Source organism: Temnothorax nylanderi, unplaced genomic scaffold (assembly GCF_030848795.1).
Source record: "Temnothorax nylanderi isolate EJ_2023f unplaced genomic scaffold, tnyl_v1.0 TNYL_tig0595_pilon, whole genome shotgun sequence".
NCBI lineage: Eukaryota > Metazoa > Arthropoda > Insecta > Hymenoptera > Formicidae > Temnothorax > Temnothorax nylanderi.
The window spans coordinates 68927-91347 of NW_027249657.1; the positions used below are offsets into that span (position 1 = coordinate 68927).

At 41.7% G+C, this 22421-nt stretch overlaps 1 protein-coding gene across 1 annotated transcript; it reads right to left on the reverse strand.

The window, feature by feature from the left end:
* Nucleotides 1–126: 126 nt before the first annotated feature.
* On the reverse strand, nt 127–22207 carry Huwe1 (HECT, UBA and WWE domain containing E3 ubiquitin protein ligase 1). The gene is made up of 44 exons (XM_071723334.1): nt 20842–22207; nt 18991–19071; nt 18368–18586; nt 17986–18225; nt 17849–17911; nt 17546–17770; nt 17192–17463; nt 16832–17108; nt 16049–16693; nt 15691–15960; nt 15092–15601; nt 12360–15007; nt 11843–12083; nt 11605–11758; nt 10269–11499; nt 9634–9769; nt 9445–9550; nt 9073–9360; nt 8604–8748; nt 8385–8526; nt 8177–8303; nt 7935–8084; nt 7689–7829; nt 7412–7603; nt 6930–7143; nt 6642–6863; nt 6330–6558; nt 6059–6239; nt 5392–5764; nt 5117–5293; nt 4372–4993; nt 4106–4278; nt 3832–4013; nt 3669–3728; nt 3494–3589; nt 3295–3422; nt 2921–3164; nt 2567–2842; nt 2293–2481; nt 2016–2203; nt 1812–1945; nt 1538–1703; nt 1263–1453; nt 127–1146 (listed from the first exon to the last, which is right to left on the reverse strand). The coding sequence occupies exons 2-44, from the start codon at nt 19033–19035 to the stop codon at nt 1044–1046; spliced, it is 12615 nt and encodes a 4204-aa protein (XP_071579435.1). The 5' UTR covers nt 19036–19071; nt 20842–22207; the 3' UTR covers nt 127–1043.
* Between the last annotated feature and the right edge of the window lie 214 nt (nt 22208–22421).

Below are 22421 nucleotides of genomic sequence, written 5' to 3' on the forward strand. Positions count from 1 at the left end.
GCGATCCCTAATCAATAATTCCCTAACAATTTCGTAAGGAGTTTCGAAACTAACTAACTAATAACGGTGCCTGTGCAATGTTCCGCTAATATTGTTCTGTTCGATGTGTTCATGAAGTAACGGCTGTTCAACTGTAAACTTTATTTCGTTAGATCTCAAGAAAAAGAAATTACACTTGTTTAACATCACATTTCGAATGATTAATATTAAAATGATATTTAATGATCATTACTATTAATTAAGAATTAGTTATAATTATTAATACTAATAGTGTGTACAACCATACAGTTTTTAGGGAAGGACAGCATTCGTATTGTGAAATCTTTTAATTAGGCTCAGTTATCTTTCGATTAAATTCTCTCTCTCTCGTTTTCTCCCTTTCTCTCTCTCGCTCTCATTCACTCACACGTTTATCACTTTCTCTCTCTTTCATTCGCACAAACACTCGTCCACTTATACTTTTGCTGCTTCTTTTCTGGTAAAGAACCAGGCTACCGTTACCACCGCTGTATTCTCTATTCAAACTATCGAACCGGTTAAAACATATCGCTGACTTCAAAGTGCAGTATATTACATTTCTTTTTCATCCTATATTATTTCTTATGACAAACTAATGTATCTAACTATTACAATTATGTGTGAATCTTATTTTTAGCTTATCCTTATCATAAAACCGAACTAATCTCTCCTTATCATTCCTTGTTGGGAATTATCGTTAAGCTCAGCATCTTCTTCCAAGATCTTCAACAAAATAAACCCTAGCTTCGGGTATCATTGACAATTATTCTCACGTAATTACATCAGCATTAATTATATGTATATACATATTCGTGCATCTATATGTATATATCGAATTAAACGAGTTTTCAATTAGATCTTGAATGAAGACCAAGCGTGTCATCAGAACGTCACCGATTGGACACATGAACGCATGAACGTGTAATTATACAGGATCGAGTTCTCGTAACGTTTACTCTGAACAGGCAGGACAATACATGTACGATAAACTGCTACAATATTACGACAATGGCGTTCCGGCAAACTTATGCAAAGCCAAATCCTTCGCTGCATTCGTGAATCGCCTTGAGTAGATTTGTACGTAGTTTATCATATGTCTCATACACTGGCAGATCCAGTTGATTGAAACTGCAATAAGGGAATACAGTTTTAGCGTAATTTCGCGTTATTTTGTCGATCGAACTTTAGCTTGTACGCATGTTTGCGAAGAAAATGTAAAAAAAAATCTCTTTTCATATAATTACCAAGTATGGGCAGATGGAAGTCTGTCTGTTGACCTGTCCTCTCTGTGAATTTGGAACTTTTGCACGCCGTTCATGCCTTCTAACGCGGCGAAACCTTGTAGCGGCACTTTGGACGTACCAGTAACGAATTGTAAGAACTTCGCACGATCTGCTTGATCAAAACCTCGTAAAGCACGCCAGAACCACTGAATCTGTTTGGGGAAAAAAAAACGACAAAACATGAAATAATACAATTCTTTCAAATATAAGATAAAGTACAAAATATCGAAATATACCTGTAAAGATGTAGCGGTGTATTTATGATACTCTGTATTCGCTTTAAGGTCTTCGATATCTACATTAGGCAAGCCGCTGATTAATAATTCAAGTTCTTGTTCATTAAATATGGAGATCAGTCGTTTAGGTATAATATCATAAAAGCCTTCCAAGAATGCGTTTAACCTGTAGAGGATTTAAAATATACAAATAAGAAAGAGTAATTAAACAAGTAGTTAAAGCAAGCAAATAATATTCTTCTATTCTCGATTTTGAAACTTTAAATTCACTTACTGTTTACGAATTGCTCCAGTCATCTTCATTTGACATACGAGCCTAATATATTCAAGTTTGGTCTCTTCTGTAACAACTATATTACGTCCATTTGGTATTAAATCTCGAACGTCATTGACGCCAAATTCGTTCACCTATAAGCAACGTATATGTTTAATAACCAAAATATAAAGCCAAAAATTACACTGAAATAATTATTCTTACCTCTGTGGAGAACGTTAATTCATAGCCCAAATCAGAAATAGTATGTTCCGTAAGATAAACAAGTCCTTTGTAAAAACTATAATCTTCGCTTTCCATATCGGTATGTTTCACGAGTATGCCAAGTATATGTTTGTAGAAACTACGCGTGAAGTAGCACTCTAACAATTTGTTGTCATAAATAGCCTTAGCTGCAAAGAAATAACGTGTATCAGAACATATAGTAAAAACGTCTTTTGCATCTGATATGTCTTCGTTGAAAAATAAATCAAATACTTACCAATTACTCGACCCACAAATTTATAGTAACATAAATGATTAGGATTACAATGCGAAGATGAATTTATCATGTATGTTACTCGATCGCCAGGACTGACAGTAAACAGGGCGTACATCGGGTTGAAGATCTCTCTCGAGATAATGACATACCACTCCCGCAACAATCCTCCCGCGTCTTGTCCTTCCTCGCCTTTTAGAATTAAAAAAATAGATCTTAGTATCGAGATTTATGAAGTTTATGCAAGCTTATCAGGATAAATATTAGAAATCTGTACCTTCGAAGACGATGTAAAAGCGATTTTTCCATTCATCGGCATTTCTTCGATGAAGCTCCCTAAATGAATCTTCGAAAACGTGACTCCTACGAACGTGGACTGCCAATTCTTCCCTACGTATACCTTCGTCCATTCGTTCTAATTCCGTTCTGAAGTAACGTCTCTTCACGTCGAAGTCTAACACTCTTGTGTGATCCACCAGTACAGAAAATGGTCCGTCTGCTAAGTGTGTAGTCGTTTGTCGTAGAATTTGGTTGAGCACAGTTCTGTGCGTTTCTGTACAAATAAGATACATATTACGTTAAATTGACAATAGCAACTATGGCTTTTATTCATCGTTAGTATTATACGTACCGGCAAATTTGAGGAACTTCAATTGATCCGGTGGCAATGTTTTCTGCGGGGTTGGTGTGATATCCCAGGAAGCATTGGCGGGAGCTTCCGATTGAGAAGTACCTTCATTGTCCGAATATATCGGAGAGACTGGTGCTAAGTCTGGTACCACTTCTCGATTCTCGCTAGTCGCGTTAAGACGACTGTCTCGATCTCGAGACGTACTTGAAGACGAGTGCACCAAGAAGAACGCTTCTACCGCTGGCTGCAATGTTAAATGTATATGTATATATGTTTATACCGCAAATGATGGTAATGATTAATAACAATATAATAATTCAGTAACAACATTCTTCTATAACAGTCTTCTAAGATAATAAATTCAAATCCTTTACCTGTAAAACAAGGACGGCATGATGATCAGGAGTGTATTCTAATTCGAGTAAGCAAGCGCTAAGGGTTTCCCATAAGTTATCTAATACTAAACTCTCACTCAGCAATGGAAGTGTAGTTTTCTCTTCATCTAAAAAAAAAAACAGGAAAAAACAGATATAAATACTATAGAAACAATAATCATTAATATGCCTAACTTACCATTGCGAGAAGAGGATGTCTTTGTATTATCAAGAATCAAAGTATTTGCTTGCGTTGTATCCATAGGAACGTCGGTGTCCGCATTGTTGTCGGCAGCTATAACAAAATATATTATTTTCAATATAAATGTTAAGGACGAATTATAGAAATAAGAAAGTCAGAAGTATAAAAGTACCTGTCTCTGACGCATTGCTTGTTGTGCCTGTATCCATGGCTGTCTCTGTTGTTTGATTAGCTTGAAAAAGAATTTTTAATTTGTAAATATTGAAAATTTAACATAAATAATGAAACATCAAAATTTATCGCAAGATAAAATTATAATAACGTCATATGCATACTTGTTTTCTTGGTGTTTGCTAAGCGGACAGCTTCCCTTATTTGCACAATAACTTTAAGTATTCTCAAAAAGAATGCCTGACTAGAAGTTTTACTGACAAGAGCAGCCATCGATGGTAATTGAAGGTCACTTCCGGCTTTGACTTTACTCGGTGCTGTGACGACTACATTTTCATTAGTAAATCTGAAAAGAAAACTTTTCATAACTAAATATCTTGTCTCTCGAAAACGCGAAGTGTATTGATATTTAATTGCGTGTTATAAGTATATTTTTACCTATCTAATAAAATTCCTCGTCCATTTCCACTACTGGTCGATGGTTGGTCCTCCAAGGAATTTCTTCGACTTAATTCACGATTTAGAACTTTTAATTCCATCATCAAATCATTGATATGTTCGCATACCATATTTGCCAATTCCATTGCACCTTCCAGGAGTAATTTTAATATCTAGAGAAAGACGTAAGTGGAAGGAAAAAGATATTAACATTTTCATATTATTATTAATACATTAACGCCATTTACATTAATCTGAGTACATACCAATTGTCTAGTGGGATCAGGGCAATGAGATAAGTTAAGTAATAGCGCAGTTGCATCCTCAAGTCCATCCTCGGAACAACTTTTACTAGTCAAAACCTGCACGGCCAACTTGAGGTGTCCTTCTGGTGCGGCGACGCTTTGATCCTTATTGAGTTCCGTCTTCTTGTTCTTTGCAGCACCTTCTTGCCGCCGAAAGGGATTTACTTCCGTCAAGCCGATGGAGATCAAAGACAGGAGTCGCAGCAATTTATCTGTCAACTGACTGCTTCGTTTGATCACAGACCAATTGAGCATCGAGATAAGTTGGCCGAATGCGGAAGCTTCAAACGTCGTTGTGCCATGTTCCGGCTCACTGCCCAAATTCGTATTCGAATGAGTCCTCGCAACCGATTTTCCTTTTTTAGACGCGCACGAATCCAATTTTAGAAGCAAATCCCAAAAGTCTGGAAGATCACTCCTTCCTACTTTAGACGCAGATTTATTTTTCGCTCCACCTTCCTCTTTGCTGCCACTCACATCCTTTTCCTTACCACTATCTTTATCGTCTAAATCCTTAGATTTGATTGGCACAAAATATCCAGGGAAACTCTTAGCCAGTGATATCAACAGTTCTAAAGTATGTCTGTAAATAAAGAGCCAAAATGTTTTAAAAATCTAATAAAGGAGAAATAGACTTTTAATAATAAGCTTTCAAAATAGCTTCTTTTATTTCAATCTTAAAATATCTTAAAATTAATACACTGACCTGCAAACGGTAGGTGCTGCCTGTGGATGAATTGCAATAATATTACCTTGCCTTTCAGATTTTTTACCGGCATGGCGTATTATATGAAATACATTTGCTCTACATCCGAGTGCAGCGTCGATACTAATATTTAGCCATGATTGCGTGTTATTTCTTTGGTCAAAAATCTTTGGAGAACTGAAATAAATTCAAACATTAACATTATCAAACATTATCATTATGATGAATATATCGCGTTCTGTTTAGAATCAATTCTCAAGTGGGAAAGATCTTACCATAAATCCATGGGAGCATTTAATAATCCCTTTCTCTTAAATTTCCCACTAAAATCTGCCATGATATCCTTATTTTCATCGTTACTTCTTTCCATGATGCTCAATAATGCTTTTACTATCCACTCCCTTGTGCTACCGTGATAGCAAAGATTTCTGATAACTCGGTGAAGCCTGAGCGTGTTAATTTTTGGCTCGTCGACAAATAATAACACCAGCAGGCACGCCATCGATTCATGATCAAGTAATTGCCGGCCTCTTAATCGTAAGCCGGCGCTCTGATGAGCCATATTCGTATCGCCGCGAGTATTCCAGGTATTCCACTGAGATCTTTGTGGTACTGCGTGAATGGCATATCGTGTCCCGCCTCCACGAGCTACAAATATATTGCGATTTTTGTTTATAAAAGCAACTCATCTAATTACATATGGAGGGGTTAAAGCCATAGTGGTGTAAGTCACTTTTTTTAACCTATCGAGTTAAGTTCATAGATGCAGTCTACACATGCAGATATGTTGAAAAAAGAAGAAAAAAAAGTGGTCAAAAAAATTGACTTACACCACTATGGCTTTAACCCCTCCATATATTCATTGTATATTTTTACACTCTATCTTTTTATTCGTGTTAATGCTAATATTTATGCGCAATATTAACTGTAACAGAAACTTACCTCTCCCGGAATTTCTTAATATGCTCGAGAGAGCAGTATTGCTTTGACTAACATGGTTGAGAAATCTTTCTTGCATCATGTGTCGATTACGTGCTTCCCACTCTCTCCTCAAGTTTTGAGCTTCTTGAGCTAAATCCGGTGGAAGGACGGATATTTGGGACTCTTCCATGTCAGTTAGGATCTACAGAAATAAATGTCAGTTTCGTAAGTAGTAATGATGAGACATCACTATCGAGAAAAACAGTAAATTCATTCGAGAATATATACTAACAGCTTGCCGAAGGGAAGGTTGTAGATTTTGGAAGAAAGCGGCGGCATCCACGGGATCCTCCGGGTTCGCCGAGGCGGCCGCGTGTCGTTGCTGCTCCATGCGTTGTTGCGCCAAGACTTCCTCCTGTATCGCCGGAGGTAAAGCAGCCAGGAATTCAGGATTTACCTCAACCGGTCCGCTAATCTCCTCGACTACAGAAGCCTGTGCGCGCTGCCTCATACGTTGCAGTCTATCAACACGTTATTTATTATTTACATATTGTTACCCTATTAACATACATGTATAAACATTGAAGCAAGATCATCAATTTACCTGAGCTGCTCGGCAATGACTTCGTCGCGCATATCCTCAGGCAGCGCAGCCAGGAATGAAGGGTCTACACCATCCGGCAATTGTTGTTCCTGATTGCTGGATTGCTGTTGTGGCTGCTGTTGCGACGGTTGCTGTGACGGTTGTTGTTCTGAGGTCCCTGCCGCGGTGGTGGTGGTCTCGGTCGTGATTGAAGACGTCGGATCTTGATTAACGACGTTGGCGCTGCAATGACATTCATGTTAATACCGCTGTAATCTATATTCACATGTACTTATGCGCGGTACTTACTTTCGTTCCACACGCCGTAAGTCAATGTCGCTCGTTCGACACTGAGTATCATCCGTCAAGAGTCTGCGAATCCAATCAGCCGAATCACTACTCTCCCTCGACAGATCCTCGCTAGTTTCTTGACCAAAATCTACTACTAATGGCGCAGCGGAGGTGCGATTAGATGTTGATTCGGCGACATTCGCCGTTTCTGAACTACTTCGTCCAGGCTGTCCTATCGGAGCAAGATGTGTAGGCGTGTCATTAGACACATGTAGGTCTAATGACGAAAGGATATTAGTACACAGAATCTGAATAACTTAACGGTAAGGATAATCAACGAGTCTGAGCAAAAGATTCCAATTTCGATTTTTGAAGTAATCACTCGCGTCCGATTCATGATAAGAACGATTAACATAATACAAATACAATGAGAGATTTTTTTTATATATAATAGCGTTTTAAACGGAGGATTTTAATTTAAAAAACAATAGGTATATTACTTAGTCTAATCGTTGCTTCAGATGTGCACGGTCCAAGTACAGAGTCGACGATACTTTCAGCCAACTCTAATGTGGGATTCCGATTTGCCGTACGTGGATCCCGACTATCGGACGTTGACTGCTCCTCCGGCGGTGGTGGAGGTGGTCGCTCCTCGTCCTCTTGAACCGTCACTTCCATTTCACCTGTTACATCTAGTATGTAAAAAATACATAGAGACACGCATATAAAATATTCATTAAAAGTAAATATAAAAAAATTTTCGTATTGCAGCTGTACCAATTATGTCCTCCTCCGGAGTACGCTCCTGTCTTGCAGTTTCTACCGCAGTTTCTTCTCCGGCTACAAGAGTGACGTCAGTTCCTTGAGAAGTTGATGCAGATGGTCGCTGCTCATCAAGTGTCAAACTGGGCAATGCGGCTAAAATGTTAGATGCAGTTTGAATAATCGTATTCACATTTAAATATATTATTTTAATATGTAAAATTTTTGTATACAGGGGAAAATATACGAGAATGTACTTACATTCCGCATTATTTGAACGTTCTTTTTCTTCTTTACTATCCTTTTCGCTTTCCTTCTCGGAGCCATGTTGTTTTTTACGTTTCTCCTTACGCTCAGCGAGTTCTGCGTTCCTGTGCTTTTCCAGCCCAGGTATCAGCTTGTGAACAACACCTTTCCGACACAAAAAGTTAATAAAATTAATAAAATTGTTAATAAAATTGTACTATTCATAATAAAATTAACACAAATTCCTTCGTTCTTACCAACGCAACAATCCGGTTGAGAATCTCCATCTAACTGCTTACTCTCTTCGATCCACCAGTGTAATGCGGTTGGTATATTATTCAAAGTTGCAGCAAGGCTTGGACCAAAGAGATACCCAGATTGATCCTAACATTAAAAATTTGAAAATTACAATCAAATTTTTTTTTATATATTTGAATAAGTTTTCGTATTACACAATATACGTACGACATAATCGATTTGCTCTTCCTCTTGATTAGTGAATATACCTAATCCGTTATCCATTACGACGACCCGTGTATCTCTAAAGCTCGATGCCAAAACTTGACTGGCGGACAAGGGAAGGGTCTGCGCAGCCGGGCCGAGAAGTCTGTATCATGTATGTTAAATAATTAGGCTGTTTATTGTTTTAATAGTCGCGAAACACAATGTTTTACTAACATATACCTTTGTAATATTACAGGTGGATTTGAACTACGTGGGTTGGATAACTGGAGATACTGATACCGCCTATGTCGTAGAGCACGTTGCGTTCTAGTACTTGCAGTGTCCAAACTTCCTTGCGATATTAACAGTGGGTGAGTACTGATGCCTGCATCAAAATTATTGCAATTATACTCTTACAATTATGTAAGAAATTAATTGAAAGGTAAAAGAAAAAAAGGAGAGAAAAAAAAACACAGTCGAACGTTCATATCGACACCCCTGTTCTCGACCAGCTCAGCCTTCGTGAACTGAGATTACGGACACTTATGGACATGATTAACAACTCATTCTATATTTGGAAACCTATTCTTGCAGTACAAACGAAAATTGAAGGGGAAACTGAAGTCGAGAATAGAGAGGTTGCTCGGTCTCGATTAGTCAAGAATAGGGGAATTTCCGACTGTAATTATCTATTTTCGCTCCTATTTACCGTTGTTCTCAGAACCTGCAGGGGGCTCTTCAAACAGACCTAATGGTAACGGGAATGTGGTATTCCATGGAAGACTAGGTCGCGTATTAACTGGCGTTGACGTATTCGCGATGTCCTGATTTTCAATGTTGTGTTGTATCATTACAACATTACCACCATCGCGCTCAGAAGAAGGAAACATACGAAAAACGCCGCCCTCTCCAGCATCTTCGTAAAATTCTATTCCATCCTCTTCATAATTGGACGATCCTTCCTCCTCTTCTTCCTCCTCTTCCTCATTTTCTTCACCTATAATAACAACGTAAATGAGGATAAGATATACGATCTTTCTACCTCGGTTGCCATTATCATGCATAAAGTCGGATTATCTACCATCATCTTCCTCTTCCTCCTCTTCGTCCTCATCATCCTGCACCTCGTCCTCATTATCGTCGGACGGATTACTATCGGAATCAGAGTCGGAGCTCATTAAGTCCTCCTAAAATAAAATTTATTGTAGATTCAGAAAATAAAACGGAAAGTACTAATTACATGAGAGAAAAAAAGCGACGTTACTCTTACTGTGGTATCTCGAGTTGGATCGAAATCGCCCTCCGCGTCGCGCATTGCGAGACTTTCATCATCAATATCCATTGGCCTGTGCGGGCGAGAAGATGGCTCTTCCGCCACGGCCGAGCCGTCCCTGGAAAACAGTACACTACTTGATTATAAGTACTGTAGCTTTCATGAACTTGAAGGACTATTAAATAAATAAATAAAAAGATTCGCGAACGTGTGCAACACATAAACAAAAGACAAAAACACACATAAACAGCCAGGAAAAAATACATATCATGCTTAAATAAAAAAAAAGTCTTATGCATGTTCGATTGATGAATTGTATGATTAAATTTTACGTGTGTCACAAAATAAAATCGCATAAAATACAATCCATGCAAGGAGAGTACTTTGCTAATATCTGTTAAATGAGAGACATTGTCACTATGCGATATCTGTACCACATATGAGCATATCATTTTAAATTTTGTTCATACAGTAATATTCAGTAAGATATTTTTTTTATCTGCCATGTTGATGTCATTGCTGCGTAGACACATCTTAATCAGACACAAAGAGATTGAATTTACTTTTATACTTGATTTGAATTGCATGACGTTCATCGAAATCTGATTAATCTTTAATTTGCATCTCGTTACCTTTCAAGAAGTTGATCCATGATGTCCTCGAGGGCGGCCTCATCTCCTTCCTCGTGTACCTGGCTCTCCGAGGTCGGTTCCAAGCTTTCCGCTGTCACCGAGATATCGTGCTCAGTGTTCTCCGCGTCCTCGTTCGCTTCCTCGCCCACGGCATGCGTAGCTTCGGAGGTCGTAGTGCCTGTCTGTTCTCCAATCGGTTCTTCTTGGACTGTCCTATTTTTCGGCTTCGTAAATTTGTTATTGACCGCACCCGGCATTGGTTGATTGATAATGCGCGATAAAGTTTCGAGTGGTTTTAACGCGGCATTAATAGTGCCGGCCATATTCGGGCTCGACAAATCGAGACTGTGCGGTATTTTTGCCAGATCGGTAATTATACCCTTTCTCAGCATTATTCTAACGATGTAATTGACGTTGTTGTACTGGTGAGTCCTCAAAGAAGCCCTCAGCTGAGTATGCGACATTGGCGGACAACTGTCGATCATGGTAGAGATTAGTCCGATTAGCAACTGAAGTTGCGCGTGCTTCTCGGAACTCTCCGGAAGCGCGAGCGTCCTCGTCAAGGCTGCCTTCACTTCTGTCACCAAAGTCGTCTGTACATCTGGCGAGTGATTGCACGAGGCTATAGCAGCGATCAACATTCTCGCCATGCTGCTGCATGTTCGATCGCCCGAATTTTCCGGCGACATCGGCAAAAGTTTATCTAGTAAGAACGCTAAGGCTGTCGTGTCTTCAGATACCATCTCACTTTGCCCAGCTCTGTACGTATGTTCGGTGATAAGACTAGCTACAGCGCCGTAAGATCTCACAGCCTCTGCCAATATCTTCAATATCGCAGATTTCGTCAGAATGGGCTTCTTCGCCTCTTCTGGTTCTACCTTGCTGTTGTTACCGATGTCGGTGTAAATCTTTAGAGGAATAATTTGCGACACTTGATCGTCGTCGTCCAAGGGATCGTTGGTAGTCGTTGCATTATTTCTCAATATATCTCGCCGCGATGACGACGTCGACGATGACGCGTTACCCATCGATGAAGTTGTCGCGTGTGGCGTCTTCTTTTCGGGGCTTGTTGGAGTTGCCGATCCGTCATCCGACGACACTGGCATTGGCTTAATTAACGCGTTCAACATATCACGAATAACACCTACGGATACCTCTTCCACCATCGGTAATGCTGGAGAGTGACTAGGAGGTAAGGCTTTGACAACTAGCCTATTGTCAACGTCATCCTCTGCAAAACGATAAAGATATAATTAGTAAACGAAATCACTAAAAATATTGCTATTTTATATTATATAATGGATATAGAATACCACACGGATTAATTGAAACTCACTTTTCAAGCAACTTATGTCAACTCTTAGAATATTTTCGCACACTTCTTTGTATACTTCCGGATTGCGGCAAACGGCGCTGCTGATTTGTCGTGTCATGAAAAGTATCTCTTTATATGCAGGAGGTATGTTGCTCTGCGTGCGCGCACGAATGACCTGGAACAAAAGCGAGCGAATAATTCATTGTTATATGGATAGATTAGTACGCGATATACGCGAAATATCGAAAAGATAAAATACCTTCTCCATCGCAAGGCGAAGCGTGCGCGGTTCCTCAAGAGTATGTCGTATCAGTAACGTACATAGGGTGATGCAGCCGGTAAAACTGCACATTTGTGTCATTTCAAGGAGTAACTTAACACCACCCTCACGCGCGAACACCTCCGCATTTCGATAATCTCTCGTCAACCGTAAACACACTTTCAACACAGCGTGTAATGCGTCTCGATCGACTGGGATTGCCAAAAACTTTACACACGCTCTGTAATATAAACAATATTTATGAGATGGTTTATTTGGTTCTTAGTCAATTCAATTTTACACATAAAGTATTTCGTATAATAATGCATGGCCATAAAAAATATTACGAAAAGTGATAAACTAAAACGCTTCCGCAGAAGAAGCATTAATCATACAGGATCCTAGAAATTAATATTGCACGATATGATTTTCTCCTTTTTCCGCGAGGTCTAAATTATATAAATATATTATTCACGTTAAATATTACACACATTAATGTTGGTCTTGTATCTCTTACCGTACAATACTCGGCGCTATACTAGGATCCAATCCTTGCACCACCGTATTTCGTCTCTCTTCTCCTACCGGGCTCTCGTCAGTATCCATATTCGAATCTGAACCCGAGCCACCGTCCTCTTTATCCGTGTTCAGCTTGAAACCCATTGTTATGGGCCGCCTGTTATCACTGTCCTCGTTCACTTGCGTCATACAAGAGAAGGTGATGAGATATCGGCGCCGACTGCACGATATCCGCACGCTGGATTCGCCCGCCCAATACGCATCGTTGATGATTCGATTATTCATAGGCGAATAGAGAGTCCATTTGCCTGTGCTTAAATCGAACCACTTCCACGCTCTGGTCGTGATTTTGTGCATTATTTGCTTTCGTTGCGTAAGAGTGGCCACCTTCTCCAGGCGATCGATGAGCAGTAACAAAGGCGCCAACCACTTTGGTGTTTTCATGCTCAACACGGCGCTGGTATCCTTGCAGTCTTTAGCGATTCTGTTCTTGTTCGCGGTAAGCGGGGCCTCGCTCACCACCAGCAGTCGTACAAGTTTGTCCAGTATCGCGCATTCCTCTACTATAAGAGCGCACGGCACTCTCATCTCCTGGAAGGAACCCTCGAAGAAGAGAGTGTAGAGGTAAAGGCGACCAGACAGCTTGTTCGCCTCCTCGCACTCCACCAATCTGGCGCCGGCATTTTCGTCCTGGCTCTCGGCGATCTCAATTAGATAGTCCACTAGACGACCGACCTCGCGTATCAACTGCCGTAACGTATCGTCCCGCCATTCGTCGCCGTTTCTTTTCGTGATCGTCACCAACAGATCGCAAATCCTATATACCGTGTCCGGCATGAGGTCTAACAGATTGAGACACTGCCCCAGCGCACTACGCGTAAACTCGTCTATGCTCTCGGTGATCGTCGTTTCGCGAGAGGGTATCTCCTCGATGCCCGAAATCTTGCGCGTGTCCGTGTCACCGAGTGACATCGCGATCGCGTGCATTATCTGATCGTCATCCGCCAATTCCAAGTCCATGATCAAGCCTTGGCCGCTGGCGTCGCTTACTGGTGCGTCAGGTCTACGTAGAGTCGCAGGATTTGTTAGGAGGTAATCGGTCGCCTGTTCCACGGTCATCGTGTGCAGTAACGCTTCTATACAGTGCGCTCGACTAAAGCCCATGTCCATCAATTGTCTCAGATATTCCGGATTCACGTCCGCCTCTGGTTCGTCTCTACGATCAGACCCGCCGGTTCTGCCAACGCCGCTCGCACCGCTACCGCTGGCTGTCGCGCTGTCCCCGCTCTCCTCTTTCTCGGTGCGTTCCTTGATGATCTTCTCGCCACGCAGAATATGTCGTAAAATCGATAAAATAGACTCTGTCATGCGAGCTCCATAGTTTTTGAGCGGTTTTTTGCCCCACATCAGCATCACCGCTTCGAAGGCTTTTTTGTGAATGTCGATGAGGTACCTTATTGGATCAAACGTCTCGCATACTTTATATATTCCCGTACATTTTGACGAGACTACGTGAGGAGAGTCCAAGATGGCCTTGGGATTGACCATTTTCTCCAGTAGCATCAGCCAGGCGTCCAGGAATTCGCCAGTTCCGTCGGGTAGATTAGGATGTTCCAGTCCCTCGGGTAATGTAAATTGGCCTCCACCTGACAATGCCCAGTGAAAGGTAGAGAAAAATGCATTTTGGCCATTCAATTTGACAAATTTTTGAAGCATCAGGTGATAGGGATGCCTCTTCTCATCAAAGAGCATCGGTGAGGTGAATCCCACTGAACATATGAGGAAGGTGAGCTTAAATTTGGGAATCGGTGACGGGGGTAATTTATCCCACGATAAGCCGCGCGTCAATAAGCAATTCAACGCGGTGGCAACACTTCGCGCTGCCTGAGAGGGCAATGTGGGCGTCAGGGGCATTTGCTGTCCTCTACGTTGTCTTACAGGAGAACCCATGCAAAGCTTGACGAGTAGACCAAATAATTCTGAGAGCGCTCTGCCGAGTCTTGAAGAAGCGCCAAGTAACGGTTTGATATACTTCAGTTGATAGTTGTTCGGCCTGTCGGTGCTTACACTTGGTTTGTCGTCTACCTCCATCGGCACCGGCGGCGGATCTGTGCTAAGAGCTTCCATGGCCGTGGTCATCCCGTTACTTCCCATATCCGAAGATACAGTAGCAGACCAAGAGGACGAAGGTTCGCCCTCGGTTTTTAACTCGGGTGGCATCAACTTGTCCATGTCTTCTTTGCCAAATTCGCATCCGGCCGGGATAATATCCTCACTACATAACGCGAGCAACAATGTACTCTCCCAAACGAGAGACATATAAAGCTCCGATAAACCCTTGAGCACAGTCAAGCCTAATTCGGACCCCCAATGATTCATCGAAAGATTTCGAATATCACTTTGACTGGTACGACAAACATGAACAAACATCACTACGTATCCATGAGCTGCATTCATGGCGTGTAATAAAGGCGTAGCAGTATCGCTCGTAAATGCAGTCTCCAAATTTGGAGCTGATGCAAGTTCATGTAACAAAACGGAACCGCCAGGTGATTCCATATTACTGTGAAGTGGCTTCAACAAATTTAGCACTTCATTTAATTGTGACAAACCGGTTTTGAGTACCAATGGTTCATGTGCGAGATTCTGCAAACACCAAATTACATTTGTAGTACAATTACATTAAAAACATGTATCGTTAAAAAATAATTATATAAAAATCAAACGTACCAAAATACTTTTGCATACTGAGGCTACAGATTGCGCCGCTTGTGCGACAGGATAATCAACAGGTAAATTAGGTAGACCCAAAATCGACAGTAGTGGAACGAGTCCCTTCTGAGCGACAAATTCTCTGCAGTGATCATCCGTTGAATTGTTACTTAATATGGCATCCACAAATTTCATAACGTTGTGGATATATTCCACTAAAGCAATGGGAGTCTTTTCTCTTGGTTGAGGTGGCGGTCCAGGCTGAGGAGGCGACATACTAGGTTGCTCTTCTCGTTGAGGATGCGAACTCGTGCTCGCTTCCTCTTCGTCTTCTTCCTCTTCATCACTACTGCTGCCACCACCTCCTCCACCACCGCCACCGGAATCTCCTATGCCGACGCTGACTGATTGAGCAGATGTTTGACGATTTCCAGAGGCCGTGTTTGATGGTGAATTTTCAGATTTGCTAGCGGCACGCCAGCATATGTATCGTGGATCACAGCCCAATACACACAATTCTTCGAGTAACTAGCAAGTAGAAAAAAAAATAAGTGTCTGAAAAATACATGTATAACAAAAAAAATTAGTTATTTGAAAATACAGTTTGTAAATAATACCTTAATAATAGCCGCAATAGCGTCAACTTTTAAGCTTGGTTGGTGTCTCATCAGTTCATCCATGGCATTGCCTAAATTCGAAGCTGTATCGCCTAATGGATCGGCGCTTCGTCGTCGCCGCATTGCCGAGAGATAAACAGGTGAAAGAAGTACTTTAAATAAGCGCTCGAATGGTCGCCGCTTCACAAAAGATTCAAGACCGCGTTGATTCAAACAGAGTGCGCTGAACACATTAGGTAGAGAACCCAATACTTCTCTAGTGGCAGGAACCTGATATAACAATTGATAAAAACATTCTTAATATCGTATCATAAAAAATACTCTTCTGTTCTACAAAACATAAATTATTTGCACTCACTTCTTTTATGAGTAGAGCATGGAGTACAACGTCAGTCAAACCATTGTCTTGTAGAGACGATAGTAATGACGGTTCTTGGAAAACGTATACAGTCACGACGTCAGTAGCAAGTAAGAACAACGAAGGACCATAGTACTCTGAATTACTTATAATATGCTTCAGAGAAGTTGGTAGTGTGCCTTCCATAACGTGTCGTATACTATCAGAAAAAGCCGGGTCCTGAATTGCCTTTTTAAGAAAATTCAACATCGATTTTAGGAGCGCTGCTCGTTGTGGTAAGCATGTTTTGCCCGTCTTAGCGGCAGAATAGTCTGGCTGCTGTTCGTTCTTCTCATCTGCTTTAGCAACCGTATTTTCATCCTCTGATATTTCCATAGGATTAGACGATTCCTCTCGTTCATCGAAAGTCTCGTGTTCGCGGCGCGATGTGGAAGATGCTTCCTCCCTTTCTGCTGATCTTTCACGCGAAGTTTGTGGAGCATCTTGATAGAGCAATGGCTCTATTTCAAATGATTGTTCTTTCCTACATACGTTAACTTCCATGTCTAAACGATTGATGAAGCTTGCTAAGCCATTGTGTGTTTGAAAACCTTGCATGTCTATGTTTGTTATTAAATCTATGACACGCACTGCTCTTGTTACAAACTGTAAAAGAAAAGGGATAAAATAAGATTGACTCTATTTTACAAATAAATGTAAAACTAAGTTCAATAAATCATGATTCCTTTTAATTATTAATACCGAATAGTAAGACATTGTATTGTGCATTCTGATAAATAATACCGTTATGTGCTCCAGTTCACTTCCTGGCCAATTGATGACTTTCAAAAGACTCTCCATCATGCCGCAACTTACGAGAGCCTCTCCACCCGCCTCGTAACTCGCAAGATGATACAAAAAGCTAAACAAAGCTGTCGCAAGTGGAAGAGGAAATGGTTGTCCATCAGGTTGCGGCGAGGTTAACGTTGTTATACAAGTACGAACCAAAACGGGCAGAAAGCCGTGATACGAGCTAGCTCCAGTGACGTCAATAATCATGTTCAATCGCGAACCTGGTTTTCTGAAATCATATTAGTTAAGATAATTATATCATATCCGTTATCGAAAATCCGTATGAGATAAGAAAAAGATATTCGTACTCACTTAGGGAAGTGTGGATTCCGGTCTAAATGTATAATGCTTGTAAGAGTGCGCAACGCTGCTGCACGAATTTCAACGAGATGAGGATGTGATAATTCCAACAATTCAACCAGCTCCTCAAGAAGTCCGGCATGGAGAAGACTATGCGCATTTTCTTGCAGCGCGTTGCTGTACACAAGCACGGATAATGCTTGAAGTCGAGCTTGCACGCACTGTAATCGTCTTCGATAATCCGAAAAACTATGCGCTAGTCTTATGTGTGTCAATAGAGCCATCTAAGAACATATTTCAAAGGCGTTAAAGAATATCCCCCGTGTATCGTGTCATTTAGGTAAAGAAAAAATTAAACATCCTTACCTGTCGTTCCTGAGGTACGTTATAAACTTTCAACAGATCATTCATAATCTGTGCTGGGGTTTTTCCGAGTTTATCAACATTTTCTATATGTATATATGTTACAAGATTCATTTGACCAACTTTCTTTGTACTAGTGAGTGATGTACCAGTTGCCGATGGCTCCGCTACAGTCGGATTTTCCGCATAAAATTCGAAGTGTAACGTTGTAGCACTCGCTGGAAATGGCTGTAAAATAAAAAAATTCATTTATAAAACTGCCCCATATCGTAAATCGTTGCACAATAATTGTATATGCATGCTTACTTTATCTGGAAATTCCTTGCAGCAGTCTGCCAAACCAAAACCGTTTTCCTTTCCTCCCCAACTCTGTAATAAGTTATTACTTAATAAATAGAATTAAATTATATCGCTAAAATATAAATAAAATAAAAATTACTGACCTCTGCTAGGTGAATAAGCCTGCTGAGCAAAGCTTGCCGTTTGTCACTATTTAGACGTGTAATAAAATTACTGCGTTTACTAAACATGTACAGAAGATTTAATACACCAAGGACTACATTCATGTTACAACTTGATAGTAAAGTAACCAAGTGTTCCATGCTGTTGTACAAATGCCGTGAGAATGAATGCTCAATTAACAACGTTGTAAAGTGGAGAACCCAGAGAAGCAGCTCTTTTGCCTGTGTAACAAATTAATGATATATAAATTATTTAATTAATCAGCTGAGTTTTAATGTAAAACCATTACAAAAAGTAATATTCACAAGTAATACATATTTTAATCGATTGACGCTAATACAGATAAAAACTTATTAAACAAACCTCTCGATTTTGAGGAAGATCACATGCTAATTCCCATGGATTATCTGGACTCTTTGCTGCAGCTTCTTCTAAAATACTGTCACTGAGATCTAAGACATCAATCCAATGAAACAATTCGCACTTTCCGAATGTCCACGCATCTATCTGCTTTAGTTCTTCCAGTAGCTCTGCATGCGAGCAAGAGCGTAGTTTGCTTATGAGTGCCTGACATTCTGCTGGCTAAACGCACACATTACACATAATTAGTTTTGATACAATATTCGAAATAAAACGTGTGCGCGTGTGTACGTGTTACATTATGTGTTTGTATAACAAGCTTTTGTATTCCAAGAAACAATATGCAATCAAGATTAGTTTACAAACTAAATTTATATCGAAATTTATATTGTTTACAATGTATTTACGTGTTGTATATACATATATGGTTTATATTGTACGTATAATTATATGTGTATATTATATGTATATGCATAGAAAAAAGATATGAAATTATGCTCTCTGTCCAAAGAGATTAAAATTCATTTAATGTATATATTAATCAAAATAAATTAACATGTTATCGCGTAAATCTAAGTGAAAGTGGTTAAAAGTTTATTCAAATAAAATCTGTGCATAATACTTACCACTTCGGAAGTGCATTTTTTCAATCTACTGCGATCGATTTTCATTTTGATGTATTAACGAATCCTTTCCAAATTTAATATCTAGAATAAAAGCACAAATATCCCATCATAAGTTTTATAGTGACAATTACTTAAGATTAATTTAGTAATAAATACATATAATTGTAAGTAAAATATCGAGTCCTTTATATGAAAAAGTAACACCATCAATCCTTGCATCATTGATAATTAACAATACAGAAAAATATAAAGAATACAACTAAAAGTCAATTTTTGTTCCTTCGTTATTAGAAAAATATGATAAAAGCAATGCAGTTAGTCATACTACTGCAGTAAGATTGTCACATTCCACAGATATCATATCACAATGGCTTATTATTATAAGACATAAAAATTCCAAGTAACAAGGTACTATGCATCACTAAATCATTTATATAAGCGCATTGTAAAATGTTCATTAATGCAATCTATTTACTGACTATAACAAATATCAATGAACAAAACATTCAATAGTATTCAATAAACTTCTAGAAAGCAAGATTCTTCTTCTGTACATAAAAGAATTATTAAAATTACATAATCAGAGGCGAGTTTCTAAAGACACACGTACATTTTTATTAACATGTAACTCATTTACGAGAATGCATGGATCTCGAGAATCAATAGCGTAACTGATCTCTACAACTCGTGCATAGATTGGGCCATAAAAGAATTATGTAGAACAATATATAAAAAAGAATTACACAATTATGACAACAAATGTACAAAGATTGATGTGTATAGGTATAGAGAAGTCCTAATGTGTTCGCGATTTTCTAAACCATATGCACAGTTAGAAGAGTTCAAACGAGACTCTTCTGGAAGAGTCTGGAACAATCTCCAAGACTACGTTTCTTCTCCTCTCGTAATCTCAAACGTTTATATACCTTCGCAATGATCGTGTGTATATTGTACAGCAATAATTAGAGTACACGTGTTCACGTGTGCGAGATCGGACAACTAGAGAGAAAGAGAGAGAGCAAATTGGACTAGGTACGACGAAATCGCGTTTCGGCGAACAGAGATATGTAGGTACTCTCTCGCGATTTCCAAGAATCGATGTACACGATCGCACAACAATGACCCAACGTTACGAAACGTATCGCAACATGGAGCAACTCGTTTTTTTTCCTGTTCTCTCTTCCTTCTTCAAACGCTCGATTCCGCACTATCTGGGTCGTCCTACCCTTTGTGCCACGCGTCGGTCATCCCTCGGGCCGGACGTTCGCTCGCTTCCTGCCCGCGATCGGTCGGTCGTGCGCGCGCGCGCGCGAGACGCGAGGAGGCGAATCCACGCGGATCGCGCGGATTTTCGACGTACGAGACACCGGGAGATCACGCTTTAATCTGCACAGTCATCAGCGGCACGGGGGCGCGTATTCTAACCTATTCCGCCGCGGCGCAGGGACAATGGTGAGCAAACTCGGGGGGGGCGCACGCACGCAACACACCACGCAGATCGAGTGACAACACCCTGGCGGCGATCGGCCACACTGCCAGCAGTGCCAGCGGCGCACGGGAGACCCGTGCGCCCTCGTAAATAAACGTTTGAAGGTGAAAAGAGGCGTGTGTGTGATGCCCACGGTTTCGAACGCGGCGACGGTTAGACGCGGGGAAAAAAGAGTCTTTCCCTCGGACTTCGCTCGAGAGGAAGAAAGCGATCGAGGAAAGGAAACTCGAAAAGAAAAAAAAAAAAAAAGACCGAAGGAAAGAGAAACGCGCTCGCTGACGAGAAAAGGGGGAAGGAGAGCGACGTGTCTCCTTCTCTCCCCTCTCACTATCTCTCTCTCTCTTTCTTTCTCTCTCTCTCACCTGGCGATGAGCCGTCGTACTTCCGTGCACCCAACTTCTCCTTGCGATAACGTAGCGCTGCCGCTACTGGTAGCCTCCTCCGTCGATGTGCCCGAACTGCCCGAGTTCTTCCGTCCGATGCGCTTCTTCACGTCAGGAGCGTGGCGATGCGGCACGGGCATCGCGCTCGCGTCGAACCCGTGAACCCGAGATCACTTGCTGCTGCTGCTGCTCCTACTACGGCGTCCGCGATCCTCGCCAGATTTTACGTCCATCAACGCGCAGACCGCGGCGGACCTCCTCTCGTGGTCGTCGGCACGCTGATAGTCGGCCGCGGCTAACGCTACGCGACGGCGACGGCGAGAACGCGCGAGCGGAACGAGGAGACGAGAAAACGGGCGATAAGGAGGGGAACGGTGGGAGACGGACGGACGCACCGCGAGACAGAGACAGAATCAAGGGGTGGGACCGGGGGACGGGGAGGTGCGTCGAACGGAGGGCCGATGATGCCCCGTGCGCGCTCGCGGCACGACGGTGTCAAAACAGAACCGCGAACGAGCGCGGCCGCGAACTGTCTTCACAGTCGTCTCCCCCCTTTTTTTTTTAATTCTTTCTGTTTCCTTCTCTTCCTTTTGCTGCTCTGTTTTTTTTTTCCCTTTATCGGTCGACGACGGTGCCGATCAGCGCCATTTTAGCGAGGCATCCCGCACGACGGTGTCGTCTCTCGTCTCGTTTAACCTTGGCGGAACGGACGGGGTCCGAGCACGCCACACTAGAGCCCTGACGGGCCTGAGCTCGATCGCCGTATTCGCCGTCGATGTTTCTCGAATGATGTCTCTCTCTTTCTCGCTCTCACGTTCGTTCGTTCACTTGCTCGCTCGCTCGCTCGAGCGAGTTCACGACCTCCTCGTCGTCGCGGCACGGTCACTCGTCTCGCTCGACGTGTCGTCGCACGAGTCGTTGCGCGAGAATTCGCGGATTCGCGCTCTCGCTCTTTCACCGATATATGTATATATATATATAATGTGTGTGTGTACGTATATTATTGCGCACCGAGAGAGAACGAGCTAGGTCGACTGCGTCGCGTACATACGTGTACACACGCGCGCATACACCACACGCACACGTACACGCGCACGCGCGCGCGCGCGCGCCGTCAAACACAACCTCCTCTCCGCGAACGTTTTCACGCTTCACACACGTTCGGTCGAGGAATCGCTCGCGGAACGCGGCGTCTTGCGATACCGTCGACGCGCAATTACACGCAATTGTTCGCGCGTACCCGATCCTCCACACACACACACACGCGCTCCCTTTTTTCTCTTCTTCCTCTTCCTTTCCCCCTTTACACGATGCGGCGCACACACACACACATACGCGACAGGCCGATCCTCACGTTGCGCGTCACACTCTCGACTCTCTCGCCACGGATTTCAGTACGGGACACGCGACGACCGCGCGACGTTTCCGTGCGATCGCGATGCGGGCGCGGCATAAACTCGCGGGCGAATCCGCTGCCGCCGCGAGATGCTCCTTGATTACGCGCGAGCTTAAATTACTAGACGCGCGGCGATCACAGCAATTCGCTAATCATAAAATAT

Excerpts from the sequence above, each read along its gene's own strand:
- Huwe1 (XM_071723334.1), bottom strand. The coding sequence starts at position 19,035 with ATGAAAATCGATCGCAGTAGATTGAAAAAATGCACTTCCGAAGTG. Across the intron at positions 9,361-9,444 it reads GGAGGAAGAGGAAGATGATG|GTGAAGAAAATGAGGAAGAG; the intron begins GTAGATAATCCG and ends TTGTTATTATAG. Across the intron at positions 1,147-1,262 it reads CTTCCATCTGCCCATACTTG|TTTCAATCAACTGGATCTGC; the intron begins GTAATTATATGA and ends CCCTTATTGCAG.